We start from the raw sequence: 24,233 nt of genomic DNA on the forward strand, positions 1-24,233 counted from the left end.
CATTTGCAAACCCTTTAGATCCCAGGAAGTGGGCAGGTGCCACATGACACTTGGAGAACTCACGATATACCCAGGGGGTGTGAAAAGAGATGAGGTTGTGGCTTTTACAGCTTGATGCCCAATGTGCTGCTGGGGGTGGGGGGAGCCAGGGGGCTTGGGACATCTGATTTGGGTGCATTCAGTCCCACTCCTCTGCCGTGAGGTCTGCAGACGCAGGGGTTGGGTAGGGGGGTACCTGCTGACAGGTTACACCACCTGCACCCCCACCATCCCTACCCCCCCACCCCCACTCCTCTTTTCCAGGAGCCCCTCTTTGCTGCTCGAGTGATCTATGACCTCTTGTTCTTCTTCATGGTCATCATCATTGTCCTTAATCTGATTTTTGGGGTCATCATTGACACCTTTGCCGACCTGAGGAGTGAAAAACAGAAAAAAGAGGAGATATTAAAGACCACGTGCTTTATCTGCGGTGAGTGGGGCCCCCGGCTCTTGCTGGGGGGTTGGGATGGGGTGCTCTGGCCCACAGTGGGAGGGGCTGCTGCCTTCCCCCGCGTCCCTGTCCTTGACTCTCTGCTCTGGGAGAGAGTCTGCTCTGGGCCTCTGCTCTGTTCTCCTGGGAAACATCTGCAGCACCATGGATTAGTGGCGCAGTTGCTGGTTGGTTTTAAGAAATAAAGTTTGGGGTAGCAGAAACATCGTTGTACATTATTTGAAATGTATGTGTCTTTGGGCCTTTTGGTTGTTGGGCTGCCAGACTATCTCTTGTTCCCATTCTAATTAGAATGGAGCTCTTTCACTCAACTCCAGCCTGTGGATGTCTTCACTGCAGATGGTATCAGGTTTTCAGTGGAAATACAGCCCTCTTAGAGCATATGGCGGAAATGCTCACAGCTTGGAAGTCAGACTTGTGTTCTGATTAAGCCTCTGACACTTATGAGCCATGTAACCATGGTACAGTCACTTCACTTCTCTGAACCTTTATTGCTCATCTGTAAAATGGGTACAATAATGTACTTCTCTGCATTATCTTAGGACTTAGTTGAGGTAGTTTATGAAACAGTCCTAGCATAGAGCCTGTACAGTGTAGACACCTACTAATAAGTAGTTAACTGCTATGCAAGAGAGGTGCATGGGGTACCAAAGAAATCATTGTCAGTCTAACTCCAAGGAAATACCTGTAAAATGCAAAGTAATCATGTAGGAATTTGGGAACTAAGTAATCATTTCAGGATTGTTCCTAATATATCAATGGTTACTAAATACATAAATTTCTCACCAGTATGTATACTCAAAGTGATCACGTTTCCATTTTTAAAACTAAGATCATAGCTTTTTGCCCCTTAAAACCATTTAAACCTTGTCATTTTGACAGTTCCAGAGTTTCAGAAAAGTCACAAGAATAGTACAAAGAATTTTTGTGGACTCTTCATCCCAATTCCCCACATATTGAAGTGACACTTTAATATGTTTATTATCATTTTCTTTATTCACATACACACTGTTTCTCTGAGCGATTTGAGAGTGATTGACATGGTGCCCCTTTATCTCTGTTTCAATACTATATATGTCCTAAAGATAGGCACCTTCTCTTACACATGCAATATAATTATGAAAAGTGGGAGATTAACAAGGATGTCATACTTTTACTTAATCTACATATTCTATTCAAAGTTCACACTTTACCCTAATAATATCCTTTATAGCAAAGGTAAGTCCCAGGTCATGTGTTGAGTTCATTGACATTTGTGAAGAATTTAAAAGTCAGTTATCTTATCAAATGTCCCTTGGTTTGGGACTGTCTGATGTTTTCCCACGGTGTGAGATTAAGGTTATGGATTTTTTATAGGAACATCAGAGAAATAGTGTATTCTCCTCAGTGCATAATATCAGGAGGTGTTAGTCATTCAGTCATGTCCGACTTTTTGCAACCCCATGGACTGTAGCCCGCCAGGCTCTCTGTCCATGGGATTCTCCAGGCAAGAATACTGGAGTGGGTTGCCATTTCCTTCCCCAGAACATCAGGAGGTACATGATGCCAGTTCATCTTCTAACTGGTCATATTAACGTTGATCACTTGGTTAAGATGGTAATGGCCCTGTTTCTCCACGGAAGTTACTTTTCTTCTTCTTGTACCATTGAGAACCATTTTATAGGGAGATCCTTTGAGATGACATAAATATTGCATTAACTCTCAAACATTAACTCATCAGTTTCTGCATCCAGTTTTTGCCTGAGTCTGTGATTGTGATGGTTGCCAAATGATGATTTTTATTTACTTTATTATTATTTCTACATTTGTTTATTGGCTCTTTAAGAAATAGCTTTCTCTTTTCTCCATGTATATTTGAAGTTTGTATTTGTAACAAAATGAATTCTTGTGGTTTTTGTTAATTCAGTGGATTATAATCCTTTACTGTCATAATTTATTTTGATGCTCAAACTGCCCCAGATTTGAGAGCTCCTTCAAAGCTGCTTTCTGTACTTTGCCACATCACCATCATTTATTACAGACTTCCTCAGTGTTTTTAGCACTGTGAGGTATTACAGGCTCCAGCTCACCTCGTACCTTCTCTCACCCAGCGCTGGTATCAGCGATTTCTCCAAAGAGCCCTAGTTCTGTTCAATGGAGAATGATATTTAGAATCCAAGATCTGGTCACTGGGCATGCTCATTCCTGTTGGTGTGCCACTGCTCCCAGGGCTAATTAGGGCATAAATCTAAAGGATACATGGATCCACACAGTTTTGTATCTATTTTTATAAACATGAAAAAGGATGAGGTAATCCTCAGACCTCTAATTCCAGTTCACCATTACAGAGTTTCTTCTTTCTCCCTGTCCATATTTGTGCTCCATATTTCTCTAACAGTTAGATATCTGGCTCCCAGTGTCACCATATATTTATCTATTTGCTCAACCTAAGAATACACAGAAACTAGTTTCAGAATTACTCACCTAGACCTCTGCAAAATATAAACTTAGCAGCTAGAGTTCAAAATGTACGCAAAGTTCCTTCTGTCCTTACTCTGCCTCCTCAAAAACCTTTTAACATGTCTGTATTTTGGCATTTACCTGGGAGAAAGGACTCCCGTTCACTGGTTGTCTGCTGTGTGTGAGCCTGTCACACCCATGCTCAATTAACCCCCACGTGCTCTTGGAACCCAGACGGTGTCTTCCCATCCCCTGCAAAGGTAGCTAAGGCATGCTGGAGACCTAACAATGACTGGTGAGTGACAAAGATGGAAATCAAGCCCAAGTCCATCTGACTCACAGCCTGTGTTTTCCTGCTAGGATACAAAAGTGAACGCGTTTATAAGGCCAACAGAACCCAACTCTTTATAAAGGCAGGCATGAACCCACAACCTCCTCTGTTCTGGCAGTTCTTTCATGAGTTTTTCTGCAGCATGGCTGCTCACTCAGGGCTCTCTGTCTCTTTTTAGGGTTGGAAAGAGACAAGTTTGACAACAAGACCGTCACATTTGAAGAGCACATCAAGGAAGAACACAACATGTGGCATTACCTGTGCTTCATCGTCCTGGTGAAAGTGAAGGACTCCACGGAGTACACAGGGCCCGAGAGTTACGTGGCAGAGATGATCAAGGTGAGCGGGCAGGGCTCCTGGAGGCAGGTCACCCTGGAGCCTTCAGGCTGGCTTCCCAGCTTACAGCGCAGTGCTGGGAGCTAGCAGGGACGACGACAGTGATGTCTGCTCATCCTTTATCATGGGCCAGGCGTCAGGCTCTAGAACTCCATGTGTCTTCACATTTAAGAAGCCCCAGATGGGGTGTCATCTCCATTTTAAAGGAGGAAATACTGAGGCTCAGAGAGATGAGCACATGGCTACCTACTAGGACTGGGGTTTCACCTTGTATCTCACGCAGTAGCTGGCTTTTTATGTACTCGGCCTTTTTTTTTTATGTACTCGGCCTTTTTTTAATCTGTTCCTTTATTTTTGATATTTATTTATTTTTCACTGTACTGAGTCTTCGTTGCTGCTTGGGTTTTTCTCTAGTTGTGGCAAGCAGATGCTGCTCCTGATGCAGTGCTCGGGCTTCTCATGGCAGTGGCTGCTCTTGTGGAGCACAGGCTCTAGGCACATGGGCTCAGCAGTCCCAGGCTTCATTGCCCCTCGGCGTGTTGGTTCTTCCCTTGACCAGGGATTGAATCCGTGTCCCCTGCATTGGCAGGTGTATTCTTAACCACTGGACCAGCAGGGAAGCCCACTTGGCCTCTTCTCTTGATAACGGATCCCTGCCTGTTTTTTCTCCTTATGTAAGACCTGGTCTCTAAGTGGTATGTTTTTAAAATGATCACTCTGTGGCATTCAGCCTGGTTGGTCCATTTGGCCTCAGCCTCACCTTTCTGGGAGACGCTCTGCTAATCATCAGGGAGGGATCATGTGATGGAGGCATTTGAGTCCCAGATTAATCCCAAATTAATCTTCTTGCTGATGAGTCCCAGGTCCCAGGAAAGGGGAAGCCAAGCAGGTGTGCAGAGCGCTCTTCCCAGGCCAAGCACTGTGGAGGCTCCAAACACATGCTCTGAGGCTCCCAGGCCAGCTGTCCTTTCGTACCCGTGGTTCTGAACTTCATTAAAACGTTCGGGGGTGTATGGCCAAGCAAAGGAGGCATGCAGTGTGAAGTTTAGGGGCTCTGTGATTTACACCGCTCCCTCTGCAGAGGAGAGCCATCAACTGTGAATGAAGACCACACAACTGACTGATGCCCTTCATGCTGCCAAGGGCTGGAGCCCTCTGCCGTACTCTGTGTATAGCACTGTGCTGTGCTCAGTTGTGTCCGACTCAGCGACCCTGTGGACTGTAGCCCACCAGGCTCCTCTGTCCATGGGATTCTCCAGGCAAGAATACTGGTGTGGGTTGCTATGCCCTCCTCCAGGGGATCTTCCCTCCCTACCCAGAGATGAACCCTCATCTCTCCTGTTGGTCGGTGAATTCTTTTGAGCCTTTGTGTGTTTCTTATGCAGATGCAGTCCTAACGCTCTGTATGTAAATAAACCCCAGCTGAGGATTGCTCACTGGCAGTGGGCGTGGGCAGGCCAGCACTCACATGGCCCTAGTTCTTCAGCACCCAGGTTCTGGGGGGCTTCCTGGGGATGCCGTCCCGAGGAGGCCCTGAAGTCTAACTGTGTGCTTCTAATAGTTCAGAGTACACATGAGTCATACCGAGAGCTGGTAAGATTTCAGCTTCTGATTCAGCGGGCACTAGCAGAACTCGAGATTCTGCATTTCCAACCAGCGTCCAGGGGATGCCAGAGCTGCTGGTCCGTGAACCACACACTGAATAGTAAGAGTTCAACAGAAGAGACAAAATAGACACTGATGTAAGAAATCATCCTCCGAGCTGGTTCCGTGAGTGCTGAGAAGAAGTATTCCTTCCTCTATGGGTTGAGCCATCTGTGGTCTGTGAACCTCTCCCATATCTTTTACGCATTTAATAAAGAAAACTACCTAAGTGGGGAGCCAGGAAGGGTGAACTCTGGGGATGAGAAATAGATGGGGTTTCACCCCAGAGATGACTGTCCTAAAGGTTTTGAAAAAGAGAGAAAGGTATGGAACTTCCCTGGTGGTCCAGTGGTTAGGACTCCTTGCTTCTGCTGCTTTGAGTGCAGGTTTGATCCCTGGTCGGGGAGCTAAGATCCCTCAAGCCACCTGTCACAACCAAATGAAAGAAAGAGAGGGAGAAGGGTAAAGAGACAAGAGTGATTAGAGTAGGAGAAGGGAAGGAGAAAAAGTTAACTCAGAGAAGGAGGATAAATAGACACAAGGGCGGTGGGTGTGGAGGTGGTGGGAGTCCTCTTCTACAGATGAAAGTTGGGCTTAGGGTTAAGTCAGTTGCCCAGGCAGTGCTCAGCGGCTGAGCTGGGATGCAGGCCCAGGCTTAATGGACTGAACTCCATAACCTTCACGTTGGGTGAACACGGCAAGGATGCTGGCAGCTCTAGGCCGGGCGGAAGCAGGGTCTGTTCTTATGGAGACTGGACCTTGTGGTGGTTGCTGGTGCAGATGTTCACAGGTCAGGTTTCCAGGCTCAGGACACATGAACTGAAAGGTCTTCAGGACCTTTCTTTTCCTCCTGGTGTTCATAGTACTGAATTAAACCATGTTTGAACATTCGTGCTAACACAAACCTATCTGTATTGTGTATAGCAGCCTGCATTCGCGGGAGAAGGCAATGGCACCCCACTCCAGTACTCTTGCCTGGAAAATCCCATGGACGGAGGAGCCTGGTGGGCTGCAGTCCACGGGGTCGCGAAGAGTCGGACACGACTGAGCGACTTTACTTTCATTTTTCCCTTTCATGCATTGGAGAAGGAAATGGCAACCCACTCCAGTGTTCTTGCGTGGAGAATCCCAGGGATGGGGGAGCCTGGTGGGCTGCTGTCTGTGGGATCGCACAGAGACACGACTGAAGCGACTTAGTAGCAGCAGCCTGCATTCTCATTCAATTCTTTAATGTTTAGAAAAGGTGGCTTGTAGTTTTCACCCTAGTCACACCTTCCTTTTCTCCCCCACCCCACTTTGTCTGCTTCTCTCTAGAGTATTCGAATGTGCCCCATCTTTAAATCTTTTGGGGGCCAGTTTTGAAGTTTTCTGTTAATCACCTTACTTTACAGTCACAGAAAACTCCACAGTGCTTTTGGGTTTCTGTCTTGATCATAAAGACTTATCGGGAGCCTTGTGAGCAATCAGCTGACAAGGATTAAGGGCCAGAAGTCACCCCCAGCCAGCTACCCTGCCTGCCCAGAGCCCCTGCATTCACTGAGCTTTCCCAGCCATGCCATTCTTGGTGGGAGAACTTCTTGTCACATCTTCTATAAATCTTTGCATCAGGGAATTCTTACCTCAGTGTCCGAGTTGCTGAGAAACCAGATGTCTGTCTCATGCGCTAGGAGAGGGCCCAGGAAGTATTAGATCCACCAGCCACAAGGCAGTGCCTTTTTGCCAACATCATTCCTGGCAGAGTCTGGCTCTAAAGCTGCGTGAATCCCTGCTGGGGGCTCGGTGAAGAGCGCCAGCCCCCGCAGGCTGGAAACTGGGGGTGCCCAGCCGAGTCACTCAGTGGGAGGCCACCAGCCCGTGGGAACTCGAGCCACGGTGGAACAGGCAACCAGCCCCCACTGCGAACCTACTTAGAGGCTGCAAGGCACCCCAACCAGTGGGGTGGTGGGGGGCGGTCTTCCCAGCATCCTTTCTCAGGAGTTGAGTGTCTGTCTGGGAGGAGGAGAAGTCAGGAGACCTCTCAAGGAGGCCAACGCTGCGAAGCTGAGAGGACTCCAGCTTCGAGGAGGGAGAAGGGCAGTGGATGAGCAGTGTCAGAGATGGAAGGAGAAGTCGTCCGGGGGCCCCTTTGGCTTCCATCCGGTCCCAGGACTCCTCAGGAAAACCACCTCTTGCTTCGTGGCTGGAGGCTGGAGGTGTTGACTTCCTCAGTTCTCCTTAGCCCGTTAATTAAGATCCCAGAGACTTCTGAAGAACTGGGGCATCATGGCTGCCAAAGGACCACCTGGCAGAACCAAATGGGAAAGGTCCCCCGGGTCACTTGCAAGGTGGGGGAGCTTCCCAGACACCCCGAAAGCAGCCACTTTGCAAGTAGATTGTGTCAGGGATGGCAAATAGGTTTTCACTTCAAAAACCAACAAGTGCTTCATGGAACCCATCAGGGGCTCTGATGGGAGAAAGGTTCTAAGGAGACAAGCTGACTTTGAAAGGGTGACTCCTGAGGCTGCGGTTCCCACGAGAACCAGCTGGCGGTCAGGGAGCCAGGATGTCTTCTTTCTAGAAACAGATTCGTCTGGAGGAAAAGAAGGCACATCAGATGCTCTGCCTCACATTTGGGAACTTAGCAGCCAGAGGTTCACCCACAAATTCTCATCTAAACATAACAGGACACCATTTCCCTCTCCTCCTAATCGTCACCTTTCCTTTCACTGGAGATGAAACATTCCTTGCAAAGCCAGGGTCAGGCTGCTGCCCCCTGTGAAGCTGTCATACCCAAGAATGGGATCTGCAGGCAGAGAAGTGAAGGTGTGAGTCTTGGCTCTGGCCCATCCAAGCCAGGTAACCCCAGGCAAGCCACAGAATGTCCCTGACCAGAGTTCCCGGCTATGGATTGGGGTTAAAACCCCTTCCCATGTCCTTGGGGTGGTGGTAAGGAGGGGAATATGTGGGCCCCGGCATGGGGTGGTAAGTGCTGGGGGAGGGAGGCAGTGAGTGATGGAAGGGCCAGAGGAGCAGACACGGAACCATGACCGGGTGGTAAACAGAGAGCCTGCAGTGCTGACAGCTGCCGTGAGCGCGTCTCCTGGGTGCCCGGAAAGCATAAGGTCCTGTGGCTGTTTGCACGCTGTTGCTAAGGAAAGTCAGAATGGGCATCTTGACTCTGAGAACCTCCTCCCATGGGAAATTCCTGTGGCCTGTCTCTCTTAAATTTAAAGCTGTTGAAAGTGAGAAGAAAGTGTTAGTCCTTCAGACATGTCCGACTCTTTGTGACCCCATGGACTGTAACCCACCAGGTTCCTCTGTCCATGGGATTCTCCAGGCAAGAATACTGGAGTGGGTTGCCATTCCCTTCTCCAGGGGGTCTTCCCGACCCGGGTATCGAACCTGGGTCTCTTGCATTGCAGGCAGATTCTTTACCATCTGAGTCACCAGGAAAGCCGTTAAACATTGAGGCAGGACAAGACTGACATTGTCACTGTCTGTCCGTGGAGTGGGTCACGGGTACTTGTGACTTTTAGGGCTGTCCTCCACTCAGGCTCAGTGCCCGGGACCAGGGCCTCCGGCACCGTGGGGAGTGGCCCTGCATCCTGTGTATGACAGTCTTATCACCAGTATGTATACTGGGTTCGCTGTGGGTTTGTGTGTCGGCTCTGCACACATGACGGGCGTCGGTGCCGGGAGCTGGTGGCCACAGGGCTCTCAGCCTCGGCTGTGACTCTCAGCGCCACCCGGTGTACTGCGGATTTGGTCTCAGATTCGTTGACTCAGGCCCCAGACAGGGCTGAACTTTCAAAGAAATGTGACTACAGGGTGACCTCACTTAGCCCTAGCAGTTCAAGGCAGGAGAAAAAAACCCTGAGTTCCCTTCTCCTGGTATGAACTTAGAACTTTGGCGCTACCACGTAGAGTTTTGGTGATAACCCTTGTAACAAGCAGACTGTTTTTAACCCTCCACTACACGTCAGTTTTCACGAGACTTTACATACCACATGCCCGTGTTTGAGAGATGTTAGCTTTTCTCTGGTGCCAGCTGATATGAAAATGTGTGTGAGTCTGTATATGATGATTTGATTGGCCACGCAGTCCAATGTATTTAACCAGAATAAGTAGGAAGTTAGTTGTGCATATCTTTGCCTAAAGGAATTTAAATACTGCACAGTGGATGCATTGTAGGTCAAAGATCAAATATGTGATTCCCCTCAAGGACCTAGGAGCCCAATTTTCCATGACAGTGCAGCTCAGGAGAAAAGCTCAGTCCTTGGTAAGCTGACTTAAGTTAACTCTTTTCAAGTTAGAAACTCAAAAAGCCTTAAGAGGGAAGGTTGGTAAAGAAGACCAGATGCTAACTGAAATAGGAAGGCATGTATGTCTTTTGCTAATGAAATAGAGATTCCCTTTCTGAAGCTTGGAATTCTACCTTGTCAACATAAGGTGTGTTTCCAGAGGTGTGTTTTGAGTTCATTGCAGTTAAAGACAGAGTGATTTCAGGTGGAGTGCTGCTCACCCCCATTCCCAGGGGCCGCTCTGGCCCCTCCTCTCTGCTGGGACAGTTGTGTGAATTGACAAGGAGACGGAATGGAGAACCTCCTTCCATGCCAGCATGATCCCACTGCAGAGGAAGCAGGCTGTGTTGTACTCTGCCCTGACCCGGGCAGACTGGGTCACACCCTCGTCGCAGGTCTTGTTTTATTGAGCAGGTACGGAAATAAATGCTTGGCGTGCGTGATCTTGTTTGGTCTCTGTAGCTGCTTTGCGGGTGGCACTGTCACCATCTCCCAGGCAGGAACCTAAATAAAGCCCCAGAAGGCTGAGCCACTTCTCCAGGGTCACAGGTCTGGGAAATGCCCGGGCCAGGGTTCACATCCAGGTCTGCCGCCGAGCAGCCACCCTGGAGGTGTCTTGACACGTGCAGTGGCTCCTCCGGTGCTTGCACACGCGCTTCGGTGTCCATGTGTCGAGAACCCAGCCGCGGTCCGGCTTGGCTGCAGGGGGTTTTCCTGAGGAGGACTGGCTCATCCCCCTCCTCCCCTCAGTGGTGCTGAATTAACTGCCTTTAGAGGAGGCAAAGCCCAGAGAAAGGAATAGGAGGAGGAGCAGGAAAGAGGATCCCCTAGAGAACAGTCCCAGTGATGGTGGGGTTAATTCCCTGAGCTGCAGCTGGATCCACCAGTCGCAGGGGAGGGGACGGCAGAGAACGGCTTTTACAAAGGGAGTATCCAAAGTAGATGTTGATTTAGATGTGTGATAATCTGATAAACTTCATTGCCCTCAGCTAGGAATGGGGGATGAAATTTCCTTTGGTGACCATATTTGGGGAGAGAGAGTGGTAAGTTAAAGGGGAAGGCCGGTTCACCAGAGCCGCAGTCAGACTTGGGCTCCCACACCCAGGTGACTCATCCGAATGGTTATAACTCCCTGATAATTAAACACTGGAGCGTCTGATCCATCATCCCTTAAGCCTGGTGCTGACTTTTTCTCACAGCGAGAGTAGACAGCCTTCTCCCACTGCCTACCCACCCCCCTTCATCCCCGCCAACACACACACTAATCCACTGGACGTTTTCCAGCTTGTTCCATCTTTTATTAGGTTCACTTGACCTCCTCGGAGACTCACAGTACAGGGACATAAAATCAAGCGATTTTCGAAGTTAAAAGTAGTATCGTGGTGGCAGTGTGTGGTTTTGCATAGGAGGGGAGAGTGGATTCCCAGAAAATGCTCTGGTGAAAGCCCTTAGAAATTTGCATGCAAAAAAAAGTCACATAAGGGAAAGCCTTTTTTTTTTTTTCCCTGAAAATAAGCTCCTGGGTAAACTTTCCAAGCACATAAGTTCTGTTAGCAAAGTAAGCACCACTAAACATCTACTATGAGGAAACACACTAAGAAGAGTCACATGCAGGAGGATGTCTGGCTTTAGCATTCATGCTTATCTGTATTTGATAAGAAAAGACAGGAAGCAAGGGCAGACAGAAAGCAGTGTGTTAGGGCCCAAAGATCAAGACAGGAACTGAGTACCTGTCACTGCCTTCTGCTTAAAAGGGACATCAACTGGAGTCTTGCTCCTTTCCTGACCCAAGACACAGCTTGGTACTATAGAACCTACCCATAGGCGCTCCCCAAACGAGCACTGCAGCTTCCTGCCCCAGGTAGTCCAGGGAATCGGGGAGGCGGGGGAGGGTGGGTGTAACTCAGGATGGAAGCGGAGGCTGAGAGTTGCATGTGGATCATAGTCAGATCAAAGTCAGGCCCTGCACATCTACGTAGGACTTTGCTGATGGCTCAGTCGGTAAAGAATCTGCCTGCAATGCAGGACACCCGGGTTCGATCCCTGGATCAGGAAGATGTGCTGGAGAAGGGAATGGCAACCCACTCCAATGTTCTTGCCTGGATAATTCCATGGACAGAGGAGCCTGGCATGGTATAGTCCATGGGGTCACAAAGAGTCAGATGCGACTGAGCAACCTGAGCGCACACACACACAGCAACTAAACAACAAAAAGCAGCTACAGGGAAAGGGTGGTAACAGTGGCGCCATGAGCAGAGCAGTGAACATAGAAATTCCCATGGCCATCACGAGGGGTCTTAGTTCGAGGAAGTCCCTCACAGATAGGACTTAAGGTGCAAACGGAGGGGTGTGCCCCTGATAATGCTCCCCGACCTCCCCTTCTGCTCCCTCTCTGCGTCATGTAGATGGGTCTGGCAGGCAGGCCGTGGCTACTGCAGAAGTGGCGTGGAAACCCTCTGCTTCCACGCAGATGTGAAGCAATGGCTTTGGACTTTGAGCTAGAATTCCAGAGAGGATGCTGGGAGAAAGGGCAAGCACGGGGTGGGGGTGGGGTGATAAGGCCCGAGATGGAGCTATTTCACTGTCAGTCAAGCTCTCAGCTTTTCTTTCCCAGGGCATTTTCTGGGAATGCACTCTGCCCTCTTAGGAGAAACAGAGCGCCGCACCATCTCCTCCTCATTCTGGGAGGCCGCGGCCTTGGTTAAGATGCTGCCCAGGCTCCGTAAGCCCTCGGCGGCGGGCGGGTGAGGATACAGCCGGTGCTGGCCTCTGATCCAACTCAGAAAGCTCTCTGCAGTTAGCTGACACCGCGGCCGAGTTCAGGCACGTCGGAGTGAGGGAGAAGCACACAGGGATTTGGCACTTGCCTCGGGGTGGCTGGAAACAGCGAGTCAGCGTCGGGGATGCGTCTCCTAGCCGGCCAGGCGCGATCGCACCCCCACCCTCGGCACCAGTGTCCGCGGCAGCTGCACAGAGCAGTCGCTCAGCTTAAGTTTCCACACCTGGGCTCACGCCCCGTCCTGCCCTCCGATGATCTGCAGGGTTTGAAGCCACCCTCGCCTGAGCGCACTGCACAGGCACCTTCCTTCTCTTTGGAGGCACTCGAGCTCTGGGAGACGGGTCTACAGGGACCTCCCAGCCCTCTGCTCGGAGTTCTCCATGCTCTCACCTCCGCTGAGGAGCGCTCAGCACTGTGTCACCGTTAGGGGAGCAAAGCTGTTATCTGCTCCAAAGGAACTCACCTGCTAAGGCGGGTCCCCTGAGGGTGGTCTTGGCATGTGGTGGGTCCAGCACCTATAATCGCGTCTCCCCCTTGGTTCATTAGTTCAGGGGCCAGTGTGGGGATTTGCTTGTTTATATGGGTTTGTATGTGTATATGAAGTGTTTGTTTATACCCTCATTTTCCCCAATTCAGCAGATGTTTTCAACTCCGAGAACGCATTTTTCTCCCTTCCATACCTTGGACTCACCTGTGCCTTTGCCCACTGCAGCCCCCACTGGGCCACCCTGCTTACCCCTCAGCCCCAGGCTCCGTGTCCACCCCGGTGACTCCCCAGCCTTCACTCTTTCATCTCTCCTCTGCTCTGAGCATGGACAGCGTCTGACATAGCTGGACACAGCCAAGAGGCGTGTGACCCCCTGGCCTTTACGAAGATGTTCTGAGTTTATTTTTATCACGTACAAGTATTCAGGATTCTTTAACATGTATCTCTTCTGAAGAAAGTCTAGTAGCTACTAGACTTTTCCTCATATGAGAATGAGGAAAAGATCCTAGCAGTTGGGTTCAGCCATTCATAGTTAAAGATTATGCACGTGAACCAAGCTCTTGGCTTCTCCTTTCACAAACCTGCTTTTCTGCAGGACCCCAGTGTTACCACCTAGAAAATGAGGAGGCTGAATCAGAGGGTCTCTTGGGCCATCTTTAGCTCAATAATTCCACTCTCAAACAACTCCCGAGGGTCTGTGTCAGGAGGGAGACGGGAGACCCACGTGGACACGGCAGTGAGCTTTGGGGTAAGAGTGCAAGGGGAGCAGGTTGGTAACATGGGGTGGCTGGAAAGGAGTGAGGAATTTGGAGAATCTACGCTTGGCAGATCCTGTCTCCCTCCCAGAAGTGTTCAGGCTGTGGGCACCTTCCTTTGAAACCCCTCTCAGGTCAGGGTGACACTGGCGGCTTGCCCTGAGCTCTCCCTGAGGCCATATGGTCATCTTCCCGTCACCTGATCCTCAGGGGTTCCAGGCCGGGCTGGCCTTCGGTCCAGAGGAGCCGCCCGGCACATGGTGTCCGACGGGGACACAGCTACAGGTGAAACAGAAAAGCAGGGAGGCACGCGGGTGTGCACAGGGCATATGTTCAAAGACAAATACCAAGTGTTTTGCCCTGAAACAATAGCAAAGAACTTTGGAAAGCCTCTTAAGTAGGCTAAAAACAAACCAACAACAATAATAAAAACAAACAAAAGAAAACCGTCATTGTATAAAGGTATTAAGAGACCAAAGTTTAAACTCGTGGAATCCAAAAGAGAATAGAAGAAAAACCAAGAAAAATTGCCAAAACCCTGTACGTGACCGCAAGGAACCTTCTGGTGGATTGCTTAGCTAACTGGACGTGCCCTGGAGGCTGCCTGAGCAGAAGGTCCTGAGCCAGCTGGGGAGGAGGGCGGACTCGCCTGGAGGTTCTTCCTGAGGAATCTCCAGCCTGCCTGCCTGGCCCTGCTCCGCACAGCGCCACCACCCCTCACCCCCGCCCTGACCTTTCTCCCCTCCTCTGTAATCCTGGGCTTCCTCCACCCGGCAGCCTGGGTACCCAGGGCCCAGCGGTGCCTCTCTGACTGATGGATGCTGCCATCTCGAGGCCCCAGTGCAGGCCCAGCATCCCTTCACCTGAGGGTCCACAGAGACATGGAACGGCGGCTCTGCAGCTGGCCTTGCCTAGGGATTTCATCAGAAATGGGTGCGGTCCTCTCTCTGGCGAGGGCCCGGCTCTGTTACACTGTATCATCCAAGAACAACTATTAACCAAGTCTGGGAAGAGTGAGTGGTCATTCCAGCCCAGCTGAAGATTATATAACAGGGCCCGTCTGGGTGATGTCGGCTGAGACGAGAGCAGACCGGGCTCATGCCTGTACTCGGGGCCGGCCTGGGCACTCTTCACGTGGCTCCACCAGGAAGAGAGAAATCCCTGCGTCTGAAATCTGGGAAAGGAAGAACTCACTCACGTGGGATCTAGCGCTATACCTGGAGTCAGCATCTCAGACGACAGACCAGCTCTGTGACCTTGGGCTGCTGACACTGACCTATGGTACTTTTGCATCATACTTTCCAGTTGACAGACACATTCTCACAGCCGTTTGATTCTTACATTAACCCTGTGAAGTAGCTTTCAAAAAAAGGGAAGCAGAAACCCAGGTTGGTTGGCTGACTCGCCCAGCTCGCTGCCCTGTGAACACTCTGGGCATCTGGGCTTCAGTTCCTGACTCCAGGACACGGCTCCTTCCCATTGACACACTGACAGCCTGAGGCTGCTGCAGAAACCGACCTCTGACATTCAGGGACCTGGATCCTTGAATTAGGGTCTGGCATCCCTCATAGCTCAGTTGGTAAAGAACCTGCCTGCAGTGGAGGAGACCTGGGTTCAATTCCTGGGTTGGGAAGATCCCCTGAAGGAGGAAATAGCAACCCACTCCAGTATTCTTGCCTACAGAATCTCAAGGATAGAGGAGCCTGGCAGGCTACAGTCCATGGGGTCCCAACAGTTGGACATGACTTAGCGACTAAACCACCACCACCAAATTCCAGGTGTGGGATCCTTTTTTTTTTTTTTTAATTTAAGAGATTTTACTTTTTTACAGCAGTTTTAGGTTTACAGAACTGCTGAACAAAAAGTCCCGAGTTCTCATATGCCCCCTTCTCCCTACCTTGCCTGCCAGTTCCCCTCTTAGTAACTTGTTTACTGTGGTGTAGTTACTCCAATTGATAAACTAATAATACAGTAATTATTAACTAAAGACGGTATTTACACCAGGGTTCATGCTTGTGTTGTGCTCTGTCTGTTCATCACTACCGCCCCCAACCACTGATTCTTTTTTACCTTTGGGATTCATTGTTTTAGGTTTTTTTTTTTTTTTTTGTCTTTTTAAATGTGTCATAGATACTATGGCAATTTTGGAGTCATTGAGCATAGAGATCATTATCATTTTTTTCACCCAAAGTAACAAATTCTGGGTTTTGTTTGTTTTCTCTGATCTTAGGAAAGAGAGCTCTGAAGATTATTTTCTTCCTCTTTAATGCAAATAATCACTTTAACTTGGGCTTCCTAGGTTGTGCTGCTGCTAAGTCGTGTCAGTCATGTCCAACTCTGTGCGACCCCATAGACGGCAGCCCAACAGGCTCCTCTATCCCTGGGATTCTCCAGGCAAGAATACTGGAGTGGGTTGCCATTTCCTTCTCCAATGAGTGAAAGTGAAGTCGCTCAGTTGTGTCCAACTCTTAGTAACCCCATGGACTGGAGCCTACCAGGCTCCTCCATCCATGGGATTCTCCAGGCAAGAGTACTGGAGTGGGGTGCCATTGCCTTCTCCACCTAGGTTGTGCAGTGGTAAAGAATTCACCTGCCAATACAGGAGACTCAGGTTCTATCCCTTGGTCAGGAAGATCCCCTGAAGAAGGGAATGGCAACCCGCTCTAGTATTCTTGCCTGGGGAATCCCATGGACAGAGGAGCTTTGTGGGCTGCAGTCCATGGGGGTCGCAAAGAACAGGACACAACTGAGCGCACACACGCACAATCACCTTCACTCACAAGAGAGGCAAATGTTTAAAGTTTATTGAGTGTAATATATTCCTGCTGTAGAAAAGTTAAGGATTATCTTCAGTCTTCCTTCTCCGCCCTCTTCCAGGCATTTTCTGGGAGTTTGGGTACATGAAGCCAAGAGTCTGTTTCCAGGCTGCCCCTCCCCCACTTTGGTTCACTCCAGCCATCCCCAGGCACTCTGGGAAATCCAGTCTGTCATCTTGCTTGGTAAGATAAGGTGCAGTGCCTTTGACATTTGCTTTGAAAGGACCATCTCTGCTCTCCTGAATCTTCCCCAAGGGGATTCTGAAGGGTGGAGGGGACTCTGTGGCTTACAGGTCCATCTTCCTGGGACCCATCTTCTGGCCAGTGACTCTGTCTTTTATCCTCATGACGCCACCAGAGAAAAAAAAATCGCAATTCTCTAGTCTGGCTGTGAAAGAATAACGGATTTAGCCATAAATGCTGCGTTGTTTACATGGTAAACAAAACTCTACCATCAGTGGACTTTCTCTGAGGAGGTAACTGATGATCTCAGCTGTCTTTCTTAGAACTGCCTCTTCAGTTGAACCTGGGAAGAGGGAGAAAAAAAAAAAACACACTTCTCAGAATGATTAGCATTTGCATCATACAATCCAACTTCCTCTCCTCTCTCTCTCTCTCTCTCTCTCTCTCTCTCTCTCTCTCTCTCTCTGTCTCTCTCTGTTTCTCTCTCTCTCTCACACACACACCCTCCCTCTTTCCAGTCAAGAACATTTCAAGAGGTCAGTGCCGCCCCCGTGTCTAAAACTTCAGTGTTTGCTTTGCAGGGACTTTTCCAACTTTACCTAGAAAAGAACTAACCAGAACCTTAGCACTTGTGGTCAGCCTGCTTCCGGCTGTGGCTTGAGTCGGTTTGTCTGCTCTGACAGAGGAAGTGCTTGCTGTGACGGGAACCGCACTGGCTGGATTGTAGGAGGACTGGGGCAGACAGTGCCTAAGGACATTGGCATGTGAGGGGCCAGCAGCAAGGAGGGGGAGCGAAGCCCAGCGGGGCTCCCAGACCCAGGGCGACAGATGTGGCCAACAGACAGGCGGTGAAGCCACCAGCCCTCGCCCAGCCCCACCCTCCTGACCACACACACACCCGCCAAGATGAGTTCATGTATAAACAACATATCTTCGCTGGAGATGACTTTCTCAAAAACTCAGTAGAAGCGGGCCACTGAGACATATTTGTGATCTGGAATAGACGTGAAGGTGGGATTTTTGCAAACGTTCAGAGACCTTCAGAGTCTGGCTGGCTGGAGAGGCAGGGGTGCGCACTTCACAGGAGTCACTGAGTGCTCTAACCAGCTCAGCATTTGGTGTGAAAGGCTGAGCTAGATTGAAAGTCACTTCTCTCTCTGCTCCTCTGCTAAGGCTGGAGAGTCTTAGGATTTTTCCTGTAGAGATTCGGATCTCTGTGTGGCCAGGTCACAGTGTGAGGAGCCTTCACACTGCACTGGAATTTACCCTACCGCACAGGATGTAAAACCCAGTGGAAATGGAGGGCACAGTTTGGCCAGAATAGCTAATTTTAACTCGTAGGTAATTTGAGATTTGACTTAACAGCCAGGGTGATTATTTAAGTAAAATATTGGCTACACCAAGGATCTCAAATTTTTGGTACATACCCATGTCAGGGCAGAAGAGCGAATGACACCTACTGGCCAGAGCACTCAGGTTCCCTTGTTTGGGGTTTTAGTGGGGCCCCCAACTCTGCTTCTTACTGTCAGATGTAAATGTTAGAGGAGGGCTATAAGGGAGAAACTTGAAGGTGGTCACCGGGAAGTATCTAGACCAGGAAATCCTGTCCGTCCGTTTGCACTGAAGACTCTGATGAGATGGAGAATGAAGACTTATCACTAGGATCCGGGCACAGGGTCCAAAGTGACCTGTAGAAAGGATGACCTTTCTATAAAATCATGGGGTTTTACCTTTAAATCTGACTCAATTTCATGTTCTGCTCCAGGGCATATTTTGAGGCTAATATATTTTCAATCGTTAACCGTTGATAAGATGGACATTCAAATGAGATGGGTTATTTCTGTCTATGGCTTTGTGTAGCCCTTAGACAGGGTCTTCATCCCCAGGAGTACAGGGAGCCGGTGTACAGAAGCACAGAGAAGGCAAAAGCAAACAGCATCAGAGTGCATCTCTTGACCCTTGAGGGGAGGAGCACAGATGCCAGTAGCAGCCACCTTCGGGCCAGTGGAGCCCGTTCACCGGTCCAGCAGACACTGGGCACTGAGCACTTGGAGCTGAGACTGCAGTGGGTCCATGGAAGTGCAGAGCCACGCCCTGCAGCCACATTCCTGGCACTACCGCCCCTTGGGGATTTAGGGACCTTGCCATCCTGTCTCTAGACCCTCAGCACTCAGGCCTGTGCCAGGCACAGAAATTACCAACGGTCTTTTCAGTAATCAGTTGTTGGATGGGGGCTGTGTATTTTGCATTTGTCAGAGACCTTTCTGAAGCCATTGCTTCGGAGTCACGGGATCACATCACATACCCCACGGAAGAAGGTAGGAATCCACTGTGAACAAAGTCTCTTTTCCGTCTATAGTTATTTGATCACTTGCTCTTTAGAATAAGAAGAAACTGTTCTTTAAGGTACGTGCAGACTTTGCATCGATTTTCTGTATTCTTTTGAAGCCCTGTTTCATATGGATTTTGTTTGGAAAGCTGTTTTCTATTTTGGTGGAGGATTCCCTAAGCCAATGCACATATGAAAGATCTGAGAGCCAGGTTTGAGGTGAATCCTCTGGCCATTTTCAGCAGTTCCCCTGTATGTCAGGCACTGGTGACTGTGCTCACCTTCACCCCAGCGCCTCACCAGGCGGGGGCTCCAGTCACTTTCTGCCCTTCCTCACCACCTGCTGTCCCTGCTGCCTCCCTGCCTTACCAGCCCAGCTGTCCAGCCAGCATCACACACGGGCCCACCGCAGTCTGTCTGCTCTCCTCCCCAGCTCAGGCCACTCTGGTTTCCGGGCTGTGCGCAACCGCCTGCTGAGTAGCCCTCACGCTGACCCCTCGTGTGGCCAAGTGCAAACCTTCCCCGAGACCCAGGCCTTCCAGGAAGGAGGACCCCAGCCACTCACAGCCCCCACAGTCACATCCGACGTTGACCTGACTCTCGCTCCCTTGACACAGCCTAGCTGCTTTCTTCAGTTCTGCTTTTTAACAGAAACAGCCAGTTTCCTTAACTAAACTGCAAGCACTCTGATGGGTGGAACCCTGGCTCATACTTAGGTTTCAAAGCCATGACCACCTTAACAAGGTCCAGGAGGCAGGGACCAAGTGCAGGGGCCTCACTGCTGGGTCGCCAACACCAAGCACATAAGGACTTCTGAAGCAGTTGTACGTCTTAAAATGTTTTCTTCCAAGAGTGCTTCTGCTTTTGAGTTGAATCCAAAGAACTAGCAGATACTTCCTTCAAATATACTCAGCAGTAGCAGCTTACAGTTTGTAAACACCAGGTCATTCTCAGGGTCTCCTGTAAAATACAGGGATTTCCTTCTTCCCCACCCTCTACCAGTCACCCTCTCTTCTGGGGCTGGTTCTGTGCTACCATCTTGGAACACCCTCCCGATAGGATATCTGTGGTATCCCCATGGATGGTGTGTCTATATGCTCTTCAGAGTCTGATGGTTTCAGTGGGACTTTGGGTCTTTCCTCTTTACCTTGCTTCCTCAGGAGTCAGTGTGCAGACATGTGTAGCCATCCCCGTGGAAGTCCGGCCTCGGGTGCTTGGCCGGTCCCCTGAAGTTGTGCTCATGGTCCACCAGCCTGGCCCACCCATCTCTCCTCCTGTCAGGGGGCTTGAGCCATCTATGAGCATCAGTAACGCCCAGACACCTGGCCCCTCCACGCGCCCTCTCCTGATCAGTCGGGTCATTCCTCCCTGAGAGGGACAGAGGGGGAAGGTGTGATGATGACTCAGGGTGGTGAGTGTCATCAGTGACAGCTGACCATATGCCCTTCAGCATCGCTACTGTGCTTAAACATTTTCAGATGTCTGCTCTCCTCCTCTTCGCTGTAGACACACAGCAGAGAACCAATTGCAGCCATGGCAACAGTCCAGAGTTCTAGGCTGGTCATCCTCAAAATGGAATATATTTGTCAAACGTTCTTTTGCCTACCACTCCGTCTGTGGAGGGAAGCTGACGGGAACTAGTGGAGGCTACTGTCAGGGCACATGTGAAGGGAGTGTTGATCAGGGCGTGTGGCACAGGCAGGGAGACAGTGTCATATTCCTCCTCCCACGGGCATTCTAAACAATTGAGGTTCACCATGTAAGCATTAGTTACTAGGCCACCCAGGAAACAGTGGATTTACCATTCCTTGCATCCACAAGTATTTATCAAGGGTCTGCTGTGTTTTAGTCTCTGTGCTCAGGTGGTTCCTGGTCTCAGGCAGGCTAGAGACTTCCCCCATGTCTTATGCAAACGCTTTAAAGGAGATGGGACACCTGTGCCAGTGTGATGCCTTCTTTCTGAAACTATTAACTGGTTCTTGTTTGGCTTATATATTGCTTGATCTCATTAGGTCAAGACACAGTCGTCTTGCTTTTTAATATTTAGACATGTCTTGTGGGATTTTGTTCTTGATTTTCAGTATGTTGATGCCTTGTATTGTGTATGACAGGTTGGCATACTCCAGCCTGTAAGTCCAGGTGGGCCCTCTGCCAGCATTTGTGAAGTTTTCTTGGGAAACAGCTACCCCATTCACTTGTGTACTGTCTATGGCTGTTGGGGGGCTACATGGTAAATTCATTGTGACAGAGTCCATATGGTCCAGAAAGCCAAAGATCCTATCAGAAAATACTACCTGGAAAAATTCTGCTGACCTCTGGTGTACACAAAGCACCAATAGCAAATTCTGCATGTGTGTGTTGCGGGGGAGGGGGGTGGTCATGATTTGTGTTGGAATGTTTATTAGAATTTATCCCGATGAGTGGAATGGCCCAGATGAAAGGTGATAGCACGTGGATGTGGAAGGAGTAGGTTTTCCTCCCCTTACCTCCAGCTGAGGAAGCTTCTCTGTGGTTCATTCCTACCTTTCTGTAGAGCACTTATCTATAAAGTGTGCTTTTTAGAAGTGGGAGAAAAGCAGATGTGAGCAGAAAGAAGTGAGGTGGGAGGAAGAGTCTCGTCCATTCTGTTAACCAGCCATGAGAAATGGTGTTTACAAGTATGAGCAATAGGTATTAAAAGAAAGGGTGGACCTCTGACTTACTTGCAATAATGTCTTTCTCACATTAAAATAACAAATATAAATCTTTTCCTTAATATGTAAAGTGAGTGAAGTCGCTCAGTTGTGTCCAACTCTTTGAGACCCCATAGACTGTAGCCTACCAGGCTCCTCTGTCCATGGGATTTTCCAGGCAATCATCCTGGAGTGGATTGCCATTTCCTTCTCCAGATCTTCCCAACCCAGGGATCGAACCTGGGTCTCGTGCATTGTAGACAGATGCCACCAGGGAAGCTCAGAACCAATATTCTTGAAGTATTTATTATGAATTCTAAGCTGCTCTATATAGTTGAGTTGAACACATGTTCATCATCACAAATTTCATGTAACCCCTAAGAGTATCCTTTTGCTGTCTTCAGAGTACATATGTGTTTTAGTCCTAAAAGTCCAGTTCTCTTCAGATACAGGAGCATTAAAGGGGATATCTGTTTCTCTTTCAAGTTTGCAATTTGAGTGCAGTCACCAAGCATTGAATCTACCTGGCCTACCTTCAGGTAATATTGATGAAGGGACCAAAATATCACTGAGATGAAGAGACTAATTTTGTGCTGGTAAATGTTTGGGAAAAGAGGGGGAACTGATTTGTTGTGTTGGCCACTTTGAATACTAACACCATGGCCATTTCAAGTGACAAGTGTGATGTTACTGAAAGCAGAGTTGTAGAGAGTTACGCAGCAGGACCCTGTTACAGTGTTTCCATCATACAGACATGACAGGTGAATAACCTCAAGAGCGTGGATAGAAATAAAATGTGGGAAGTGAAAAAAAAAGGGTGGCGATGATGAGGGGAGGAGACTGAATGGGTCTTTCTTACACCAACCGACAGCACAGGCCAGCCATTTCAGGCGTGGAGGAGCAGGAGGCAAGAGGTGAGGGGTGGTGTCCGTAGTTCACAAAGAGGGCAACTGAACCCACTCTCCATTTGCAGCCTCTTGACAGTTGCCTACCAAGAACACACCCATACACGTAGCTGGTAAGTCCCACAACACTCGGGATCTTAAAATCCACTTACTTCTAGAGTGTTTGTTTGCAAATGATTTTCGAGTTTAAGTTAGGGAAGATGTACAGAATCCCTGAGGATGGATGGTGGTGTCGCACAGCAGAGTGAATGCTCTTAATGCCACTGAACTGTACACCTCAAAGTGATTAAAATGGCAAGTTGTATTGTGTATATGGGACCACAGTTTTAAGAATCAGATCTCACTGGGTCTGGAATTGGCAGAGATCACAGGTGGAACGACAGTGTTAGTATTCGGAGTTGAGGAACTTTGGAAACCCGCTTTGACCCATGTGTAATTTTATAGTGATTTCTTCTAGGAATTAAGAGAGTTTACTTATGCTCAGTTACAAAGATATTTACTGAACGTTTTTTTTTTAATACACAGTGCAGTACATTAGTTCTGTAGCAGGCAGAGACAGCCTGATGAACGATGCTGCCAAGACAGGATGGCACGGTAAGAGTGCCTCTGTGGTCTCTGCTGGTAGAAGTGACGCCCTCTCTTTTCCATCTGGGTTCTAGGAAAGAAACCTAGACTGGTTCCCGAGGATGAGAGCCATGTCCCTGGTCAGCAGCGATTCAGAAGGAGAGCAGAATGAGCTGAGGAACCTGCAGGAGAAGCTGGAGTCCACCATGAAGCTTGTCACCAACCTCTCTGGACAGCTGTCAGAATTAAAGGATCAGGTAAAGAAAAGAACCCTGCCTACACACAGACACACACCGCTGTGATACACACCAGATTTGGTGAGGGGAAAAAACAACAGCAGTGCTCATGTTACAATGCTGAAGTTTATCATCTGGACAAAAAAAGTAAATGGGTGATAGGCCCATTCAGTCCATCCGTTTCCCCTCTGTTCCCGCTCACTGCCCCTTTGACAGGATAAGCCTATGACACTACTTTCAGTGCTGCTCAGGACGAGGTTTTAATGTGAAAAACAAAACCAGAAAATGAGAAAATGCAAACTACTTCAGTGAAGCGCTGTCCAGAAAAACACACTGTGTAAAACTGTCTTGTCTTCTTCACTGACAGAAGATGACAGGCTGTTGCTGGCTTTTCTTTTCAGCCCTCAGACTATCAGCTCTTCTCCCCAGGTACTTACATTCAGCCTCCAGGGGATAAACCCTAGTCCAGGAAGAGCCCCATCCTCACTGACTGGCTGCCATCATCCTGGGGGTGGGACAGGGAGCGCTCCGAACGCACCCCTGTCCTCACCGAGGTTAGCCGTCCACACACGTGCTGCTGCGTCCTGCCCCCGTCCCTAAGATAAAGGCCTTGCCCCTGTAAGCTGGGGGAAGGGGGCATTCTTTGTGCCCTCTCCTGGCCCCCTTAAAACAAGCACTCACAGTCACCAGGTGATGACCTCTGTGCTGGGAGAACCTGTGCTCAGCCGCATTGATTGGGATCACCCTGCACACCGTGCTGAAAGCTTTTTAATCAGTTCCATACACGAGATTATACATTTTACACAGCAGCAGTTACCAGGCCAGGCTGGCCGGGTGGTAAGTGGTTTAGGAACACAGCTGCTTGATGACTCTGGGGAACGTAATAACTAGTGAAGCTCCGCCTGAGTAAACTCTTCTTGGAGGTGGTTTCCGTGGCACTTTAAGCAGTCCTACTTTGCATTATGTTTCTTTGCCAAATTATTCCAA

At 49.3% G+C, this 24,233-nt stretch overlaps 1 protein-coding gene across 1 annotated transcript in view; it reads left to right on the top strand.

Annotated features, from left to right (window-relative positions):
* The window catches only part of ITPR1 (inositol 1,4,5-trisphosphate receptor, type 1), a 355,741-nt gene that overhangs the window by 321,627 nt on the left and 9,881 nt on the right, over positions 1-24,233 (top strand). Inside the window, exons 57-59 of the mRNA XM_010844129.1 lie at positions 304-469; positions 3,439-3,599; positions 23,106-23,267. Of these exons, the coding sequence (XP_010842431.1) occupies positions 304-469; positions 3,439-3,599; positions 23,106-23,267 (489 nt within the window). The remainder of the gene's footprint in view (positions 1-303; positions 470-3,438; positions 3,600-23,105; positions 23,268-24,233) is intronic.

The sequence above is a fragment of the Bison bison genome, unplaced genomic scaffold, assembly GCF_000754665.1.
Source record: "Bison bison bison isolate TAMUID 2011002044 unplaced genomic scaffold, Bison_UMD1.0 scf7180017864194, whole genome shotgun sequence".
In the NCBI taxonomy this organism is placed as follows: domain Eukaryota; kingdom Metazoa; phylum Chordata; class Mammalia; order Artiodactyla; family Bovidae; genus Bison; species Bison bison.